The sequence below is a fragment of the Rhea pennata genome, chromosome 20 (assembly GCF_028389875.1).
Source record: "Rhea pennata isolate bPtePen1 chromosome 20, bPtePen1.pri, whole genome shotgun sequence".
NCBI lineage: Eukaryota > Metazoa > Chordata > Aves > Rheiformes > Rheidae > Rhea > Rhea pennata.
In genome coordinates, this window is record NC_084682.1 from 1,077,576 (window position 1) to 1,094,924 (window position 17,349).

General features: G+C 38.3%; 1 protein-coding gene across 8 annotated transcripts in view; it reads right to left on the bottom strand.

Moving 5' to 3' along the window:
• Positions 1-17,349, bottom strand: part of SGSM2 (small G protein signaling modulator 2) — a 66,763-nt gene that overhangs the window by 33,894 nt on the left and 15,520 nt on the right. For all 8 annotated transcript variants that reach the window (XM_062592558.1, XM_062592552.1, XM_062592557.1 and 5 more), the window contains exon 3: positions 969-1,131. In XM_062592558.1, coding sequence (XP_062448542.1) covers positions 969-1,131 — 163 coding nt within the window. The remainder of the gene's footprint in view (positions 1-968; positions 1,132-17,349) is intronic.

The window sequence follows — 17,349 nt, forward strand, 5'->3', positions numbered from 1 at the left end:
ACTAACATTAATAAAATCCCAGTCTAAAACAGTTAGCACACAATTAAAAAATTATCAAAAACAGGTATTTGCCTGTTAAAATTGCATAAAAATATAATTAAATGAAGTCTAAAATAACTAATACAAAATTACACAAATTTTAATTAAAAAAAATACATAAATGTCAATAATTGAAGACTTCAGTACAACACAAATGTAAAGTCATACTTACTTGACAAAGCCCTTGATAAAGCAAGATAATCAAGAGGCCAACAGTTCCTACAAGGTACAAAGGCTTCTTAAGCAGTCCCACAGGGCTGCATTCTGTACAAACAGAAGAAAATATGCTCCTGCCCTGACTGAGTTTACAGTACAAAATACTCATCCGACAAGCTCACGCACTGTGATTCAGTCAGCAGAACCACATGAGAAGTTTTTACTTGCCCTGCTCAATGCTAGCAAGAAGTTAGAACTTTCAGTAGTCTTCACATCCTTGACTCCAACATGAATTCAGCTGTGCTTAAGTTCAGCACATACTTAACAGTTTTTCCATAATCAATCTCTTACTGTTGATTTCCTCTTGATTTCATCCTTTCTCCTATCATTCACTGTCTCCATTTATTTAACTATTTCTGTCATAATACCCACAAATCAAATCCACTGTTACTGGTTCAGCAAGCAGCACTCTCCAACATGGCCTATTATTACTCACTTTTGTTGCTTTGTATGAACTAGAGACCTGATCCTTTACACTATAAGAATCAAAACAGAACACTAAAGACCCTCTGCTGCTTTGCTAACTATCAGCTTGATGAAATCAATTACAGAACTATTCTTCCTTACAGTTTCTAAATGACAGACACCAACCACTTAAAGTTTTAAAAAAATCAGCTAAAAATACTCTGTCCATTTCCCAATTAGTCTCTGTACCCCCTCTATACTGCATACACATTGCATGAATTTTGTTGATAACCAGACCTCAGCCTCACCTGCTTTCCACCTGCTGCTGCAGTTCCTGCACTTTCTTACATATGTCTCCAGCTACTGCATAGGTTTTGCCAACTTTGGTGAACAGCGCAGCTACCTTGTCAGTCCGCAAGAAGCCAGCAGCCCTGCGTTTCAGCATGTGCAGGAGACAGGCTTCCACAACACCTGCAAGAAAGGGAAGGAGATAAAGTTATGGGCACGGCCACTCTTCTGTCTTCTCTTTGCTGAACGCCATCCGCTGACACCCACTGATCAGGTCTGGAAACAGAGAAAAGAAAGAGATCAGTCTCAAAATCAGATCATGATACAGGTATGTGTCTAATCTGCAACAAAGCACTTTGAAATTTACAGATAATGTCAGTTCATGAATGAACCGAAGGACTAAAGTATTTCCCAGGATTTTCACCCCCATTTTATGCATGTCACAGTGTGAAAGAATTCCTGATTCTACTCATAATGAAGACAAAGGAAAAGGCAAAAACTCCTTGTGGCAGAACCAGGTCTCCAAATTCAAGATACAATGAACTAGAAATCTGCTTTTACTGAAGACCTCTCTTTTGAGCAGAGGCTTCTGCTCATCTTGGGGAGTTGCCACATCCAATTCTCCCACTTGTATTTCTCCATATAGTCTGGTCATTGCAATGAAAAGGACTATTTGGAGGTCAAAACTGTTATTTACTACTCTTTCTTAAAAACGTGTTGTAGTAATTTTAACACTTGTTTGCAAAGAATGACACAGGCAAGAATGCATCTATACAATCTATATAGAGTTGAGGTTTAAAGCTGAACCAATTTCTGAATTCAGAATGTTGCCATATTTTACCAACTACTGTCATACAGTCAACTGCTGTGTATAATCTAATCTATGTGGGGGCCACAAAGGATCTTGATCTGCAAAAGCAGGAGAGAACAAATCATCCTTTTATTTCTGATTATTAAAATATTAAGTATTAACTCTTCATATCCTAAGTGGAAGGGAGATTCTTCCCATGAAAGAAGGACTGGGAAAAACAGGTACATCCCTACTTCACCCCTCTCAGCAATCAGCTTACACCAGAAAACATCTGCTGCAATCAAAGGGCATCCGTAGGTGGCTAAGGCAATGCCTGTTTGCCTGTGGTCTGGCACAAGTGGGAGCCCAGTGCTGATGGCATCTCTGCAAGCAAGGCTGTTTCTACTCAAAGAAAGAAGGAGCATCTGTGCATCTGCTACAGAAGCAGCAGCGGGGGCGAGCACTGTTTGGTTGCCCATGGGGTTTTGCAAGGCAAGGCAGAGCAGCATGGGAAGAACAATGAGTGATGACAGCATAGGGATGTTCTTCATGGCACAGCCATAGATCCTGTCTAGCAACCATCATGAAAACTCTTAACCCAGCTAGTGTTTTGCTCTGTGTTTCAATTAAAAATAAAGAAAGGGGGAAAAAATAAAAGTAGTATTCCGGATGCCTGAAGCAATGCAGTAATAATTGGTTCCAAATCTTAAATGAAGCGATCTGCCTTTAAAAATAACTGCAAAGAAGTGCATTGCTGTTGCTTAGGAAACAAGCTCTCTCTCCCCAACACTATTTTTTTTCTAAGACAATAAAATATTAATGAAACAAATTTAGTGAAAAGCACAGCAAGCACAGTTTTAATTAATAAATGTTGCAGCTGTCATGGAGGGTAATTTTCACAGTGACTGTCCCTAAAGCCCCAATATTTAATTATTCCATTGTGACATTTCTCATCAGAAGAGCTTGGTATGACATCAGTACCCAACTGATTGTAAGGAGAAAAGACACTGGAATTAGCTACTGGATTGCCAGTTCTCAAAATATATGTTAAACAAGAGAGGTTAATGCACCATGTCCAGTTCTATCTGTAAACTATCCTGAGATCTCTGTTCAAGTTTTAGTCCCAGTTTGCTACCTGTGGCCTTCAAGTCACTTCATTCTCCTCTATTTCACCCATAGATTGAGGCTAACAATACTGTCTTTCTCCCAGTTTTCTTTTAGGGCTCCTCTATACAAGGGAAATATTTCAGAGGGCTGAGTTCCAGAGGAGCTTTAAATTCACACCTGACTTGATCTCAATTTGTTTTTAAACACAGAGAAGCTTTTATTTAATTAAAACTATGAAACTGTGGTGACAGCTCCACAGGTGTGCCCAGATTCTGTAGGAGCAGACACCATGCAAGTATTCGATTTCCTTTTCTCCCTTTGTTCCTTTTTTATTTTAGATCAATCACAAAAATTAGACTTCTGTTTTCTATTCATTTGAGTGAAAAAGCAAAAACTCACTTTTTGCAGTGAAATAAATCAGCATTTTCAAAATCTTCATCCTGAAAACTTCCACTTCTCCCCAGAAAATCTTTCCTCCTATGTGCAGGAAGGCCTCCACAAATACACTGCTTTGCAATTAGACTGCTTACACTTCTTGCATTCTGTTAATTTGCAAGGGAATTAACGTTGTTTCTTGGCCAGCTCTTGGATTTAAATCAATTGTTTGTGGCAAGTTCTTGGCATTCATCTTGTGGAAACAGGTGGAAACAAACTGAACTCATTTATATCTTGAATGTAATATACCCTCTTCCTACTGTTCTATTGGATGGTGTCAGAAATGGCAAGAAATGTTAACTGAATATACAAAAGGATATTGTGCAGACATACACTTGCATTCCCCATTTCCATTTCTGTATTGCATAAGGATGCATTTTCAACTAGTGAAAATCAATACAGATTATGTCTTACAACTACATTCAGAGATACATACAGAGAAAACCCAGACACTATGCAATGGAGACAACTTCAAGAATCCATGGTAGTGCCAGGGTAAAATTTTTTTTACGTTGACAGAGAACCTTTTTGGGGGAAGAGGACTGGAGGGTTAGGTAAATCAAGCTTACGCAAACAATTTTTTTTTTTTTATTTTTCAGAAACCAAAAATAGGTGATCTCCCTGGAGGAATCGGCTGCAGAAAACAGCACAGATTGCTCACTAAAAAGACAAGAGGAGGAACATTTCAGGCAATATAGTTAGAAGAACCTTTGCAACAGGAAAATTATTTATCTTAAAGGAAAGGAAACATTTTTCTCTTTGTAGAATCTGATACTCTTAAAAGACACGGAAAAAGATGAAGATCTGGCTGTTGCTGGAGGAACTGGTAACACCACAGAGACATAAACAGGTAACCTTGTGGATACACACATACACAGACTTTTTTATTTATATGCCTGCATGTACACAGCCAAATAACTGTTGTAGACTTTTTGAGCACAGCACAATGTCATCTTCAGCCTGCCTCTAGTCACGATAGTCACAAAAATATATACATACAGAAACTGAACACAGAAAGATGCAGATCTTCATTGTGCCCAGACTGCAGGTGCAGCAGTGCACTTAGAATGAATCAATACAGCTAATGAAACTTTTAGTTTAACCACTTCAGGTAATTCCCTTTTACCACTCAGCTGACAGCAGTCATCTAAAAACTCATTAATTCCAGTCAGTTTTGAGGACCATCCCCTGCAGTATCCACTGCTGCATTTAATTAAGTGCAGATATGGTTATTGATTTACAGTCCAAATAATCACTGTTCCCAACAAGCTTAGAAAAACAACACATTTTTATAATTTCAAAAAGGCTACTTCTTGCAGGGCCAGAGGAACAGCTGCACTTTTTTTGCCTGTATCAAAATCTTGACGTGGCTTAATGGAGTGTACAAAAAGAGAGCTCTAGGAATGGGCCTGGAAAGGTGGCAAGCAGAGAAAAGAAGGCCTGTGGAAGGATTATTTGTGGAATTTATTTAGCAGGTAAAATTTTCTTTAGACAGGAAAAACCACTGCAGCTAAATACCTTGTTTTATGGAAACTGCACAGGGAATAGAATTCATGAGGTTGAAGTGTGGAAAATAAGAATGAATAAAAGGAGGAGGAAGATTAAAGACAAGCAATCAGATGTTCACAATCTCTAGCTGTTGCTGTTTTACTTAGCTAATCACAGATCCACCAGTTTTGAAACCAATCTTATCACCAAGATATAGCTTGCCAAGTCATTGAGAAATGTCTACTGAAAAGGTAAGATACACAACTGTACCTGCATACTAGCTACAAACTGAATGACTGCGGAGGAGATACCCAGATTTGCTCCTTCAAATCCAAAGGGTAGTGCTATGTGTATTTTATAGAAGGGAAAGACAGAAAATGAAGCATGTGCATAAATCTCAACCCCCATTTAACATCCTATCTTCAAATGTCAACAATTACAGACTTTCCAGATATAGCTGCAATGCAAACAAGGGACTTTGCGTGACAAAACCAGGCAGGCTCATGGGATGCTATGCAAGGATAATGAGAGAAGAGCTGTTTTACAGCCTAACACCTCACTTCCTCCAGCCTCACCTGATCTTCAGTATATCATTCATCACATCCAAGCCTGCAACATCCAGTACAACTGAGGTTAGAGGATTCCAAAACGTTAGAACAAACAAAAAAAAAATACTAAAAAATGGGCCACTTGGAACTAATGCTTTCTTCAGAACTCTGGTACTGTGATTTAAATATCATAGCATGGGATATGAATGACAAAGATACCTGCAATCATTTCTTAATTTTGGGGGTCAGGAAGATACACCCTTAGAGACTAAATGATGATTCCAGTCCCTTATGCCCAAACAGCCAAACAGCATTGAAAAGTGAAGCTAGTTTAGCTCCTTTTCACTTTATACCACTTTATGAGAAGGTAATTGATACAACATTTTAACAGGGTTTATATCCTTACTTCCTTTCTAGGATAGATAGTTTTTTGTTGTTGTTCTGTACTTGTCTCATACATGTACATGAAGTTCCTGGATTGAGAGGGGCTCCTAGTTGTTACTAGCAGAAGAAATAAAGCATGAACTCACATATGGTAACAGACAGTCCTTGTGTTAAAGAGCTTACAATCTAAATGGGCAGCCTAGCAAAGGCACAGAACATATGTCATTTCTGCAATATGAAAGCACAAAGGAAGCAATTTCCTCAAAGGTCACCTAGTAAATCTGAAGCAGAGCTTAAAACTAAACCACAGTCTCCCATATCCCTAATTCAGTGCTCTAATTGTTCGTCTTCACAAAACTCAGTAAGATACTTCAATAGAGATTTTCATCATTAGATCTGTTTATCTTGCATATATTAGAGAACATTCTTCATTAAAAGACAAAATTTAAAATAAATTCTTACAGAAATGTGCATTTGAAAGTAGGGGTGAGATTTTCCCAAACACAGCACAAAGATTGAGAAATTCAATTCCAAATAAAAGCAATAGAAACTAGTTGTCCAGATCACATTGGCCTCTTTGAACTCTCCAGCCGAAGGGAGATACAAGAACTTAAGAACTGTAAAGGCATCTTCTTTACATATATAACATATGTATTTATGTACATATAACATATGTATGTATTCCCCTGGCTAACATGCTCTAGGTGACCCTGCTAAGCAGGGAGGTTGGACTAGATGATCTCCAGAAGTCCCTTCCAACCTTACTGATTCTATGATTTACTTATAAAAACATATGTTTACATTTATAATTCCAAAAGAACAAGATTTTTTTTCTCTTCAATGGTAATTTATTTGGTTGCAAATTTAAGGTTAAGCACACAAACCTATGGAATGAAAGCATTCCTGGGTCAGCCAGATACATGAAGTACCATTAGTACAAAGACATAAATAAATTGCTTTGCAGAATATAAGAGTAGGAAGCAAGAGCATAATAAGGAAAGTCCAATTAAATACTTTCTCTGTAACTACAACCTCAAGCTAAAACCTATGCTAAATCTCATCAGTTAAGTACAACCATTATTATGCTTTATTATGGGCATCCCTTAACAGCTACATGAAAAAAGTCATCTCTGCTGATGTATGACTTCAGTACTTTTTTCTAGTGTATTTTCATATTTTGTTTTATCACAGGGCTGTGGACATCTGAAACTTGAGGCTTCACTGCTAGTATGATATATTTATTAAATATATTCCTATTTACAAGGGCCCAATCATGGTTATATTATAACATTATTAGCGCTGCTGAGAAATAAGTACCTTAGTGTGGAAGTTGAAAGGCTCTTTATTTCTACTTTAGCTTTTAGTCTGACTGGTCAGTTGAGAAGTCAAGATGCCCAATATTAAATCAGTTAGGAAGGCAAACTTTTTTCATATTTAATTTTGTTTTCTTTTCAAGCTGCAAAAGAAGACCTTTAAAGCTGCTCCTATTTTTGTTAGTGCTGTTTAAGCTTTCATGTAGCAAATCACTCGGAATCCATACAAAGAAAAATACCAAAGTGAGATTTACTAGAAGAACACAGCATTTTCATTATACAGCAGCATAAAGAAGCTGTAGCTGAGATCAGGACTGCATATAACTAGGCCCTGTACAACTACCTAGTGGGAGATGATTCCTGCCTTGAAGAACTTACAAAAAAGGCCTCAATAGGAAACACAAATGTGGTAGGAGGAAAAAAATCAAAGCAGAAAGAGTTGGTGAAAAGTGGCCTGTTATCTTATGATTTTGGTATTTTTAATTCCCAATTCCTCTCCTTTTCTAAATTTTGCCTAGTCCAAGCCCAGTGAAGCCACTGCTTCCATTAAGTTATACTAGCACCAAACTAGAGGAACACAGAAGTGAGTTTAGTCTTTCATTCTCAAAGTGCATCCTTTTATTAAACTTCTGAGCAACTTAAGTCAGGAGCTACAAGAGAAAGTAAAATAGCCTTACCACTTATCGGGGCCAACCATCAAAAGGCATGATTTTCTGCAGAAAACACACCTTTAATAATGCTTCTAGCTTGCCATTTAAGAGGTGCCTTTCACCTGACACTCTTCAAAGCCATCCATAAAAAATAAGTAGGCCTTGCTACACCCTGCCAACCTCGGTAGACATCATAACCACTTTACACATGTCCACACCAGATTCAACAACCAGCTCCTGCTTTCTCACAGGCTGTGCCCACCCAGGCTATAGGTAGCACAAGCCATGCAACCCCCAAAGATAATTGGAATAATTGACTGAAAAGTTCCACTAGTAAAAGTCAGACAACAATCAGCACCCAAGACACAGGCACACCCATCTTCCATGGTAATACAAACTTTCACTTCGAGGCATATGCACCTTACCAGTTATTTGTAGCTAAGAGGTCAATAGTCTGAAGCTCTGTTATTAGATGGTATTTGCATTACAACAGCACAAGATGTTTACGCTCAGAATAGATGTTTTATTGGCTATGATGAAGAGCCCTAGTAAAAGCACATGCCACTTCATAGTTTAAACAGATCAGACAAATAACAAAAAGGAAATAAAACAAAAGCACAGAGACGTTAAGTAATTTATGGGTAATATACAGGTAAATTCGGAGGAGACGTTTCCAAACTACTTGTCCAATGCCTAAACCATCAGACACACTGCTAGACTTGTGAACACATTCTAAAACAGCAATTATTTTCTGGATCCTCTCTTTGGACTTATCTCCACTGGAAACATGTCCCAACCCAAACAACTGAAGACCAAGCACATTACAGTCAAGCTCACAGGAACACGGAGGGAAACAAATTACTGAAATGGTGCTTAGTTAGTTTTCAAGGTTAGGGAAATCCCCCCAGAAAAGACCATTACAATGCATTCAAATTGTTAATTCATCCAGGATGTAAAACACCATAGACAACTAGCAATTTCAGGTACTCAGAGAGCCCCATGGCTGCAGCATCTGAACATGCCACAGTCCCTCATATATTCAGCCTCATATGTTCCTTCATAGTATGATTTTATCTCTTGCCAAATATTGAATCAAGGACTAAGGAATACCATTCTTCCCTGTGCAACTATAACCCTTAAAAACTTTAATGTAACCTTTGTAACTATAACACTTGTTACTCTGACACCATCCCTCAATACAACATGATAGGCTCTTTTGCTGCTGACATCTCTTCATTCCTGATAGTGATATGTCTCGTCAGGTAGAAGGCATTCTTTTATTGCAAGCTTGGGATCCTAAGTACCCATTTTGGGTCACTTCTGGCCAATTTCATTACTTAATTTTAGCCACAGGGTGGCAACTACTACAATCTGACTATTTTAATAATCAATTCCATTTTGCCTAGTGGACAAAGTTCTATACTATCCCTTTTTGCCCTTCTTGGTTTAGAAAGTGCCTTGAGAAATAATAAACGTTTATAAAACAGTACAGTGCACAAGATGGGAATGATCTCATTAATAGAGTTGACCTACTCATGCATGGGGCTGCCAGCTGGGACTAAGAAAAACTGCTGCTAAGTGATGGTAATGCAGAATTATGAAAATAATTGACCATTTAGAAAAGTTGAGTAAAGAAGCTTCTTGCATGCATACAACACATTCTTCAGCAAGAAGAATTAATCCCGGGCAAACACTGAGCCCATTTATAACTACAGGTGCTGAAACATACTGAATGAAAAGATGCTTCATTTCCCCTGTGTCTGTGTGAGGTCTGTCACTAAGGCTGAGCTCACATGATATGTCAGGGAGAAGAAAGAGATATGAAGTCAATTCTCTGTGGAGACAGTAACAGAGACCATAAACTGTTTAGGACTTAGGTTGGTCTCAGTTTGTATATACCTAGTACCAGAGGCCCTTAGCCTGTGACTGGTCTTGTCCCTCTACAAGTGGAAAATAACATTCTTCTCACCTTCTGGCTGCAGGACTACACCCCAAGTGTGAATGAAGCAAATAGTTTAGCTCCTTCTTATCTCTGTCCAATGTTTTCCACCAAAGGCAAATGCAGAGAAATATCAGACCCAACAAACTATCATTCTGCCAGATTTGTACAACCCAACCACTGTTCAGTTTTGATCACTGCAACCTCACAAATAAACAGCACAAGTGTCGATCCTCACAGCAGAAGCACTGGAGGCCCAAACATCATCAGCGATTTGCATCTCTCACAATGTTTACAATACTGCCAGCAATCAAACGCAGACCCAAATCCTAGCCAGTCCACTCAGGGGCACTTCAAGGCTAGACTGTAAACCTCTTTTTGGATTTGGTAGCATCCATCAGTTTAACTACAAGTGGTTTGGACCATCATATGCCTAGATATGTTGACCAGAACACACGAAGGAAGTCTTCAAGCCCTTTCAAAATAATCATACTGCACTGCTTCAAGAAGAACCTCCTGCTTAAACAAGCTTCTTCTGTTGTTCCTTCCCCTAATCCATGTATTAGAAACTATTAACTCTGGTCGCCATTATTTACTCAACACACAATCTTCCAGGCATCACTCTCCCAAATACAGTTCAACTTCTTTTACTTAGTCTTAACCTTTTATTTGATTGGGAGACTCCTTTCTGAAAAGGGTTCAAACTCCATAGTCAAAGGCCACAAATTCCTAACATCCAAGGGTAGTCAGGAAAAAAAAAAAAAAAAAAAGTCGGGAACGTAAAGTTTATATTGCCTAAGCCATAGATATGTCACCTTCCTAAGGACCTCACTGTAGAGTATCTCTATTTCAAATTGTGCCTATTGTTCTTCCACCAGGTACCACTCATTTTCTTTGCCCACGCACCACTCCTTCCCCTCCCCCCAATATTTATACACATAGTTAAGACCCTACCCTGAGCCTTCTCTTCCTGAGATTAAATAATCCTAGCTCCCTCAGCTTCTCCTCATATGACAGATGCTCCAGTCTCTTAATCATCCTCTTGGCCCTTTGCTGGACCCACATCCATGTCTTTCATATACTAGAAAGTGCAGAACTGGACACACTACTCCAAATGTGGCCTCATGAGTGATCAGTGCTGAACAGAGGGTGAGAATCACTTCCCTTAATCTGCCAGCAACACTTCTTCACTACTAAAGTGAAAAGGAAAGGTCCTTTAGCCTGTCAATAAATCTGCACTCAGTAAATACTGGAAAAAAAAAACTTTTTGTTCTGCCACATAGCCTGGATGCAGACATCATCTTTTCAACTCTAGGATAAAATGTATCTAAATGAATGATTCCCACTTCTAAAGATAGCTCTGGCTGGAAAGCATCAGGGTGGGAAGCTGGTTACTGCTCTGCTTTAAAATCTCAGCCATTAAGGTACAAGGATCTCAATATCCTTCAGAAAAATGGAAGTGTTTCCATTAAACTTGATATTAAGGGTAAATCAAAATAACAGAAATTTCTGTATATAATTGAGTATGATGTAATCTGATGGCCCTAGGCTAAAGTAAAATGTTTAGCAGAGTGCTCTAAAAAGTGTGAGAGATTATATTTAATTTCTTAAGCTAAAAACACGTGCAGTTCGCAAGCTGTTTCAGATTTCACACCAGAGCTAATATTCACTGGGTTTTTCTCCTCCTTCTGTAACACTCTGCTCATTACTTAAAAGCAGTCACCTTTGGCATGCAATCAAAAAGCTTTTAAACTGTGTTAAAAAGAAAATTTGCCTCTCCTCCAATTACAATAATCTCTGGTATTCTCTTTGCGCTAATGTGTTTATGAAGAGAGGTAGAATCTCTGCAAACTATTGATTGTATAAGCATTGTTCATCACTGAAAATGTTCCATTTGTTTCCAGATAGGACTAGTAACATAGGGATGTTTATATTATGTTTACAAGAGATTTCTGTAGTTAATTAACTGCATTTTTTAAAATATAAAATGTCAAGGTTAAATAGCCAAAAGAATTAAAATAACAAAATGTCTGGCTGGACAATGATTATCTACATCTGTTTTCACAGAAGTTACATTTCTGTGAGCTAAGAAAAAAAAGAAAGAGGAGAAACGGACCTCTTAAATTTTTATCAGATGGTGCATTTAGAAGCTTCAAGGCAGTCATCTAAAAAACGAAAAGCATAAAGCATCTCTTCCTAATGAGCATGATTGTCAGAGGAGAGTCTGCAACTCCTACTGAAATTGATGGGAACAGCTCTTTCTGTAGACATTCAGAATCTTCAAAAACATGGTCCAGACTAACTCCAAATCAATTTCCTCTGCCTTTCCATAAACTTCTATAAATATTTTGTTGATACATTTTAAACAGGAGGGACAGAAAAGGTTTCCATTAGGAACTTATTTCTCACCTTAAAAACACACAGAGAGGAGCTTCCCAAATTGCTGCTTTCCATAATTTTACTGCAAGTCTGTGGATTTTTTATATTCTTCTGAAAGTCTTACCATCTTGAGGCATGCCACAGGACAAGAATCTCACCATTTGAGAAACAGATTTCTATTCCTCACAGTTGATTTTATTTTACTGTCATGAACTTTAATCCAATCTTGTGATTTAGGGCCATGAAGGAAAAAATTTCTGACTCATGATTTTTCATTGCTTGGGGCAGGCAATCATGGCGTTTGGTGACTCTGATAATTGCTTGGATTTCAGGTCCTGAACAAGAAAAAACAGAACACAAGCTCCAGAATCATACAGTCATTAGTTTCTAATTAGATCTTCTCTTTCAAACACAATTAACTTTGTGCAAAAGGGGATAACAAGTCATCATAAAACCAATAAAGAAAACAGTTCCAAAACTAAGCACATTTTGTTGTTAACCCTTATGTATGTAAGCAGCTTAGATTCCAAACTAGCACTCCTAGGTGTTTCTGCAGCTCAAGCAAGCTCTCCCAGAAATACCCCAAATATCTGGTCTGGAGGAATCACCATCCAGATTAACATTTAAAGGCTTCCTGGCTTTCCACCGCTAGCTTTGACAGATACATTTTACAGACCTTCAACTGAAAATATTTGACTTTATTCCTAAAAACATTCACATAGACCCTGAAACTTAGGCACTTAACTAGTCTCAGGCTAAACATGTGGTGATGTGCTCCAAAAGATTCAGCCATACAATTGCTTTTCTATTTTTCGCCATATTCAAAATGGATAGAATACTCACCTGCTATACAAAGCTGAGGTGACACCTAATTAAAGCTGGAAAATAAGTGTTAAATTGTTTTACAGAAAGTGCAATCTTAATTAACAAATGTGTTTTGCAGATCAATTGTATACTGCAAAAAGACTGAGGAACCATTTTTTTTTCTCAGAATTTGCCAGGCCTTTCACTGTGAATAGTCATTGACCAACACAGAGCTGTACCAATTAACATTTTCTCTCTACTTATTCTCTAAGAAGAAAGCATCTTACACTGACAATTATCCAAGCCTACGTGCTCCAGAACTATGCAAAAGGAAATTGCAATAGAAGGATATAGGACCTCCATTTCAGGTCTCCTCTTGAAAGAGGAGTTAAAACCAAAAGCATAGCAATTTCAAAAGCAGTTGTTTGCGATATTTTTCCTCCTCTTTCCTCAGGAGGACAATAAACATTCATGCAGTTCTGATCTACTCAAACACCTGAGGAACTTGAAAGCAACAGCAGAACACACAATATGAGACAGACCAGGCATTAACAATTCAAACACGCTTATTGCACCAGGTCAGCAACTCTTCAAATAAGATTAAAACCTTTCTCATAAAGCTACTCTGAAAGAAAATATCATGACTCCTGGTCTCACAACCCAGAAACCATCACACAGTCTGATATCACTAGTATTAAGTCCTCGGAGTCCATGAGGATCCATACTGGGACCACTGGAATACTGTATGTATTATGTGCACAGATTAAAACAAGCAAAACAGGGGAGTTCTTATTGCTCTACTTCAAGAATACAAAATTGTTCAAGAGCAACCAGCTAAGGAATATTTCACAGAAGAGGCCATTTTCATCCTCAGTCTGGCTCTGACATTACAACAACCCACCCAGAATCAAGAGCATATTCTAGCCCTGCCATACTGAAGGAAATGCAGAGAAGCTGCACATTCCATATACTCGGAATTTTTCATTACATCGGGTAACGGCATTTGTACTCTGGAACCACAAATTCATAGTTTGATTTCATTTTTGATACTGAAGTTCAGCAAACAGCCTTTATGCACAGCCCAAACCCTTTTGGGGTGAGCACTCACTTCAAATAAACCTCTCCTCCCTTAACGCCTCTCCGCTCTTCTTTGGGAGAGGCTAGAATATAACATTTGAGCATCTGTGCCATCACAATCAGTCTGAACAGAAAGGACTGGGATCTCAGTATGAACAGGAATAAGTGATACAATTTAAAGGCACTGGGATCTACAGGCCTTCCTTCCCTTGACAGCAGAAAACCTCAGTACTATGATATAACCAGAGAAAGCTGCTTGAAACATCAGACTAAAACCCATCGCATAGTCCAGGCTGACAAGTGGGTCAGGTTCACTTGAGTTCAAGTTCAGCTGCTCAAGAACTGCACTGTTACTGGCAGACAGGCAGTTAAAAACAGAAGGTGTCCTGAGAGTGCTCAGAAACATGTGGTGAAAAATTCTGAGGCTTTGTAAAGTTTCTTCCTGCAGTGCACTGAACAGTTACTTTTGTGCAGTACTTTCTAACAGCACCCAGGTGAAGAAATTGGGCTCTCTGTTGCAGTACAATATATTTTACAGAGCAGCACAGCGATGGTGGAGCCAGGAGCACACTAGGAAGGACAGAGATAGAGGTATGCAACACTGAGTGGTCCTTGCCCCACAGGGATGAGAGGCCATTCCTGAAGCCATTGAGGGGCTGCAGTTCACTTAGACTTCACTACTCTGAACAGTGAGTGAGCTGTATCACACTGATTAGTTTGGCTCCGAAGTTCAACACACAGCAAGCACAGCTACCAGGAATAAATGTGCTGCAGCTACTGCCTTTCCTCCAGCATAACGTGTTCAAAAGGGAAATCAGCACCAAGTGCTAATGTTGGGGAAAAGGATTAGACAAGGCTGCTGCCCATTAAGTAAGTCCATCTATTTCCCAGCAGAGTCTCCTCCAACACAGTTCCTGTGCAAACACAGGTTCTGAACAAGGTCCAACAGCACAGTTCCCAGGGAAGTGTCAGAAACCCCCAATTCTCTTCTCCATTCCTATTCAAAGGAACAAATCTCAGAGGCTGGTGCAATGCAAAGCTAATCTTGTAATCCTCAGAGGGTTTTAAAAGAAGTCTCAAGAAGTCTCAACCAACTACTGTTCGACAACTCAAAATCAGAACTGGCCTTTTCAATTCAACCACAAAGGGATTCTGTACTTTTTAATTAATGAGTTTAATTACTGGTAGAAAGTTTATTGTTCAGGCAAAAAAATAGCTTTTCAGGCAGTTAAACACATCTCTAAATTGACCAAAAATGTTATTGAAAATACAAGTTCTGTGTGTTTGATAGTGACTGAGTTATCATTTTTGTTTGTTTTTACTGCTAACTTTCCCCCAAAATGCAGTAATTACGTTTATTTTGACAAGCAGGCAAACTACTCACATCTAAACAATGTACATTTTCATTCTGGCACATTTTCTCCAGCTCTCAATAATCTACCTGAAGTTTAGGTAGATTTCACAGCATGAGAGTTTAGAATTGTTACATTAAATACATTCAAAATACTTACTCAAAGTGAACAAACTACTAAGACCAATTTCAAATAATACAAAAATACCTTTAAATTATAAATCAGGCCAAGCACAGTCAAATCCTATAAACTACACTATCATTGCAAGTCAATTCAAAGTTCACATTTCCCTTAAAAGAAACACACAGTGAGCGTTGAATATTTTGCATGATGCTGGTTTTAATTTGTCACCATCCTTGCTACACTTAAGCAATAATTACACCAATCAGAACAATATATCGTTAGCTTCTGAGGGAGAAGGTGTCTGGACAAAGTTTGTCTTCAGCCCAGGTAGTTATCAATTTACTTTTAAAAAATAAGACAGATTAAAAATACACTCTACATTTAATTAATACTGTTACTGGAGCAGCGCCCTTCTGGCAATGTAACCCATTCATCAAGCATGAAGTAAACACTATATATATTGCTTACTTTAAACGTCTTTTCTAACAGAAGGTTTTCTACACACATCCTTTTCATTTTCCTCCTCTGATGACTAATACATACAATAGAGCAAAGAGAGTTTGAACAATCCAGGGCAGTTATTACAGCTCTGCAAATGCAGTAAACAAGCAGAATATGAAGTGCATTAAACAAATGCCACAAAGGTAATGGACCAGAGGCCAGGGTAATAAATCTCCCCTTATCTGCTAGTCAAATAGGTGATTTAGCTATAAAATATGCCTGCCTCATTATCAGAGCTGTCTTCCTGCACTGGTAGGCTAGGCGTTTAGCTAGGTGGCAGACAGCTCGGACAGCAACGCAGCCACAACAGCCTGTCATGTCCCTGCTCCGTACAGCTCTATTCTCAGTGCAGAAAGTTGGTACTGCACTGCACTTCCATGTATCCCAGGTTGTCAATCAGTCCTTGGCTCCATAAATCAATTTTCAAATCTTTCAAGTTCACAACAGAAAAGGAACAACAGCAACAGCTCTTCTGCTGGGCCTTTTATCTATCACACTGGCCACTGTTGTCCCATCATCACCTTTTTCCCATAGCTCCAACAGTCCATTTCTGCCTGCCCTACTTTGCTTGAGATTGTAAACTTCTGGAAGCAGGGCTGGTTTTGTTTTCAGTTTGTACTGTACCTAGAGAAAGTGGAAGCAAGGGTTTACCAGTGTGTGGCTGAACTCTCTAAAGTTTTGCTTTTACATCAGTAATATACATTATGTCAACCTTTGTTCATACCAGCTTCCCCAAACATGGTGATCAGAGGAAAGGTCTCTCTCTGGTTTGTCATGAATGTGTAATTTCAAGAGTCATCAGCAATTCTAAGCTCCAAATTTCTGGTGATAAACTAACAGCATATTTAAGACACATAGCTTTTCGCTCATAGAAATTTAGCTTCCAGAAAAAAAAAAACACTTTAAAAAGATCCCTCAGTTAATGAGAATCATTACGCTCATATTAAATGCATTTGCTGGAAATGAGATGCAGCTCTTTGAACGACATTAAAATGCTGGTTTTAAAAAATGAGATTGGAAGTGTCTGAAAGGCTTTTTTTTTTGTTTTTTTAAGTGGGAGAGGAAAAAGAGAAAAATGTCCTTATGCAGAATTTTGAGTTGGCTTTGTACATCTGAAGTAAAGCTAGTCTAATCTGGTATATTTCTACATTTAAAAACCAAAAAAAAGTAAGAGAAGAAATACTAAAAAGTGAGCCAATGGAAGATCTTGAATGGACTAAACATAAGAGAAATTGTTTTGAGAAAACTAGCTCTGTGAGATTCATGATACGAGTTACATGCCTTCGAAGATGACAATATTCAAAGTACTAATACTACCTGTCTGAAAAGATGTCTCAGTATTACAGGCTGACACATTTTCAGGTAAGAATTTCTACTTTTTTTTTCTTTTTTTAAAAAAAAAAAGAACAGTATATAAGTAATCATGGATTTCTGCTGTCCAAGAAAGAATATTACTGTAATCCTAGAGCTACCTTAGAACTGCTGTGTCACACAGAAGTCTGGAAAATGGG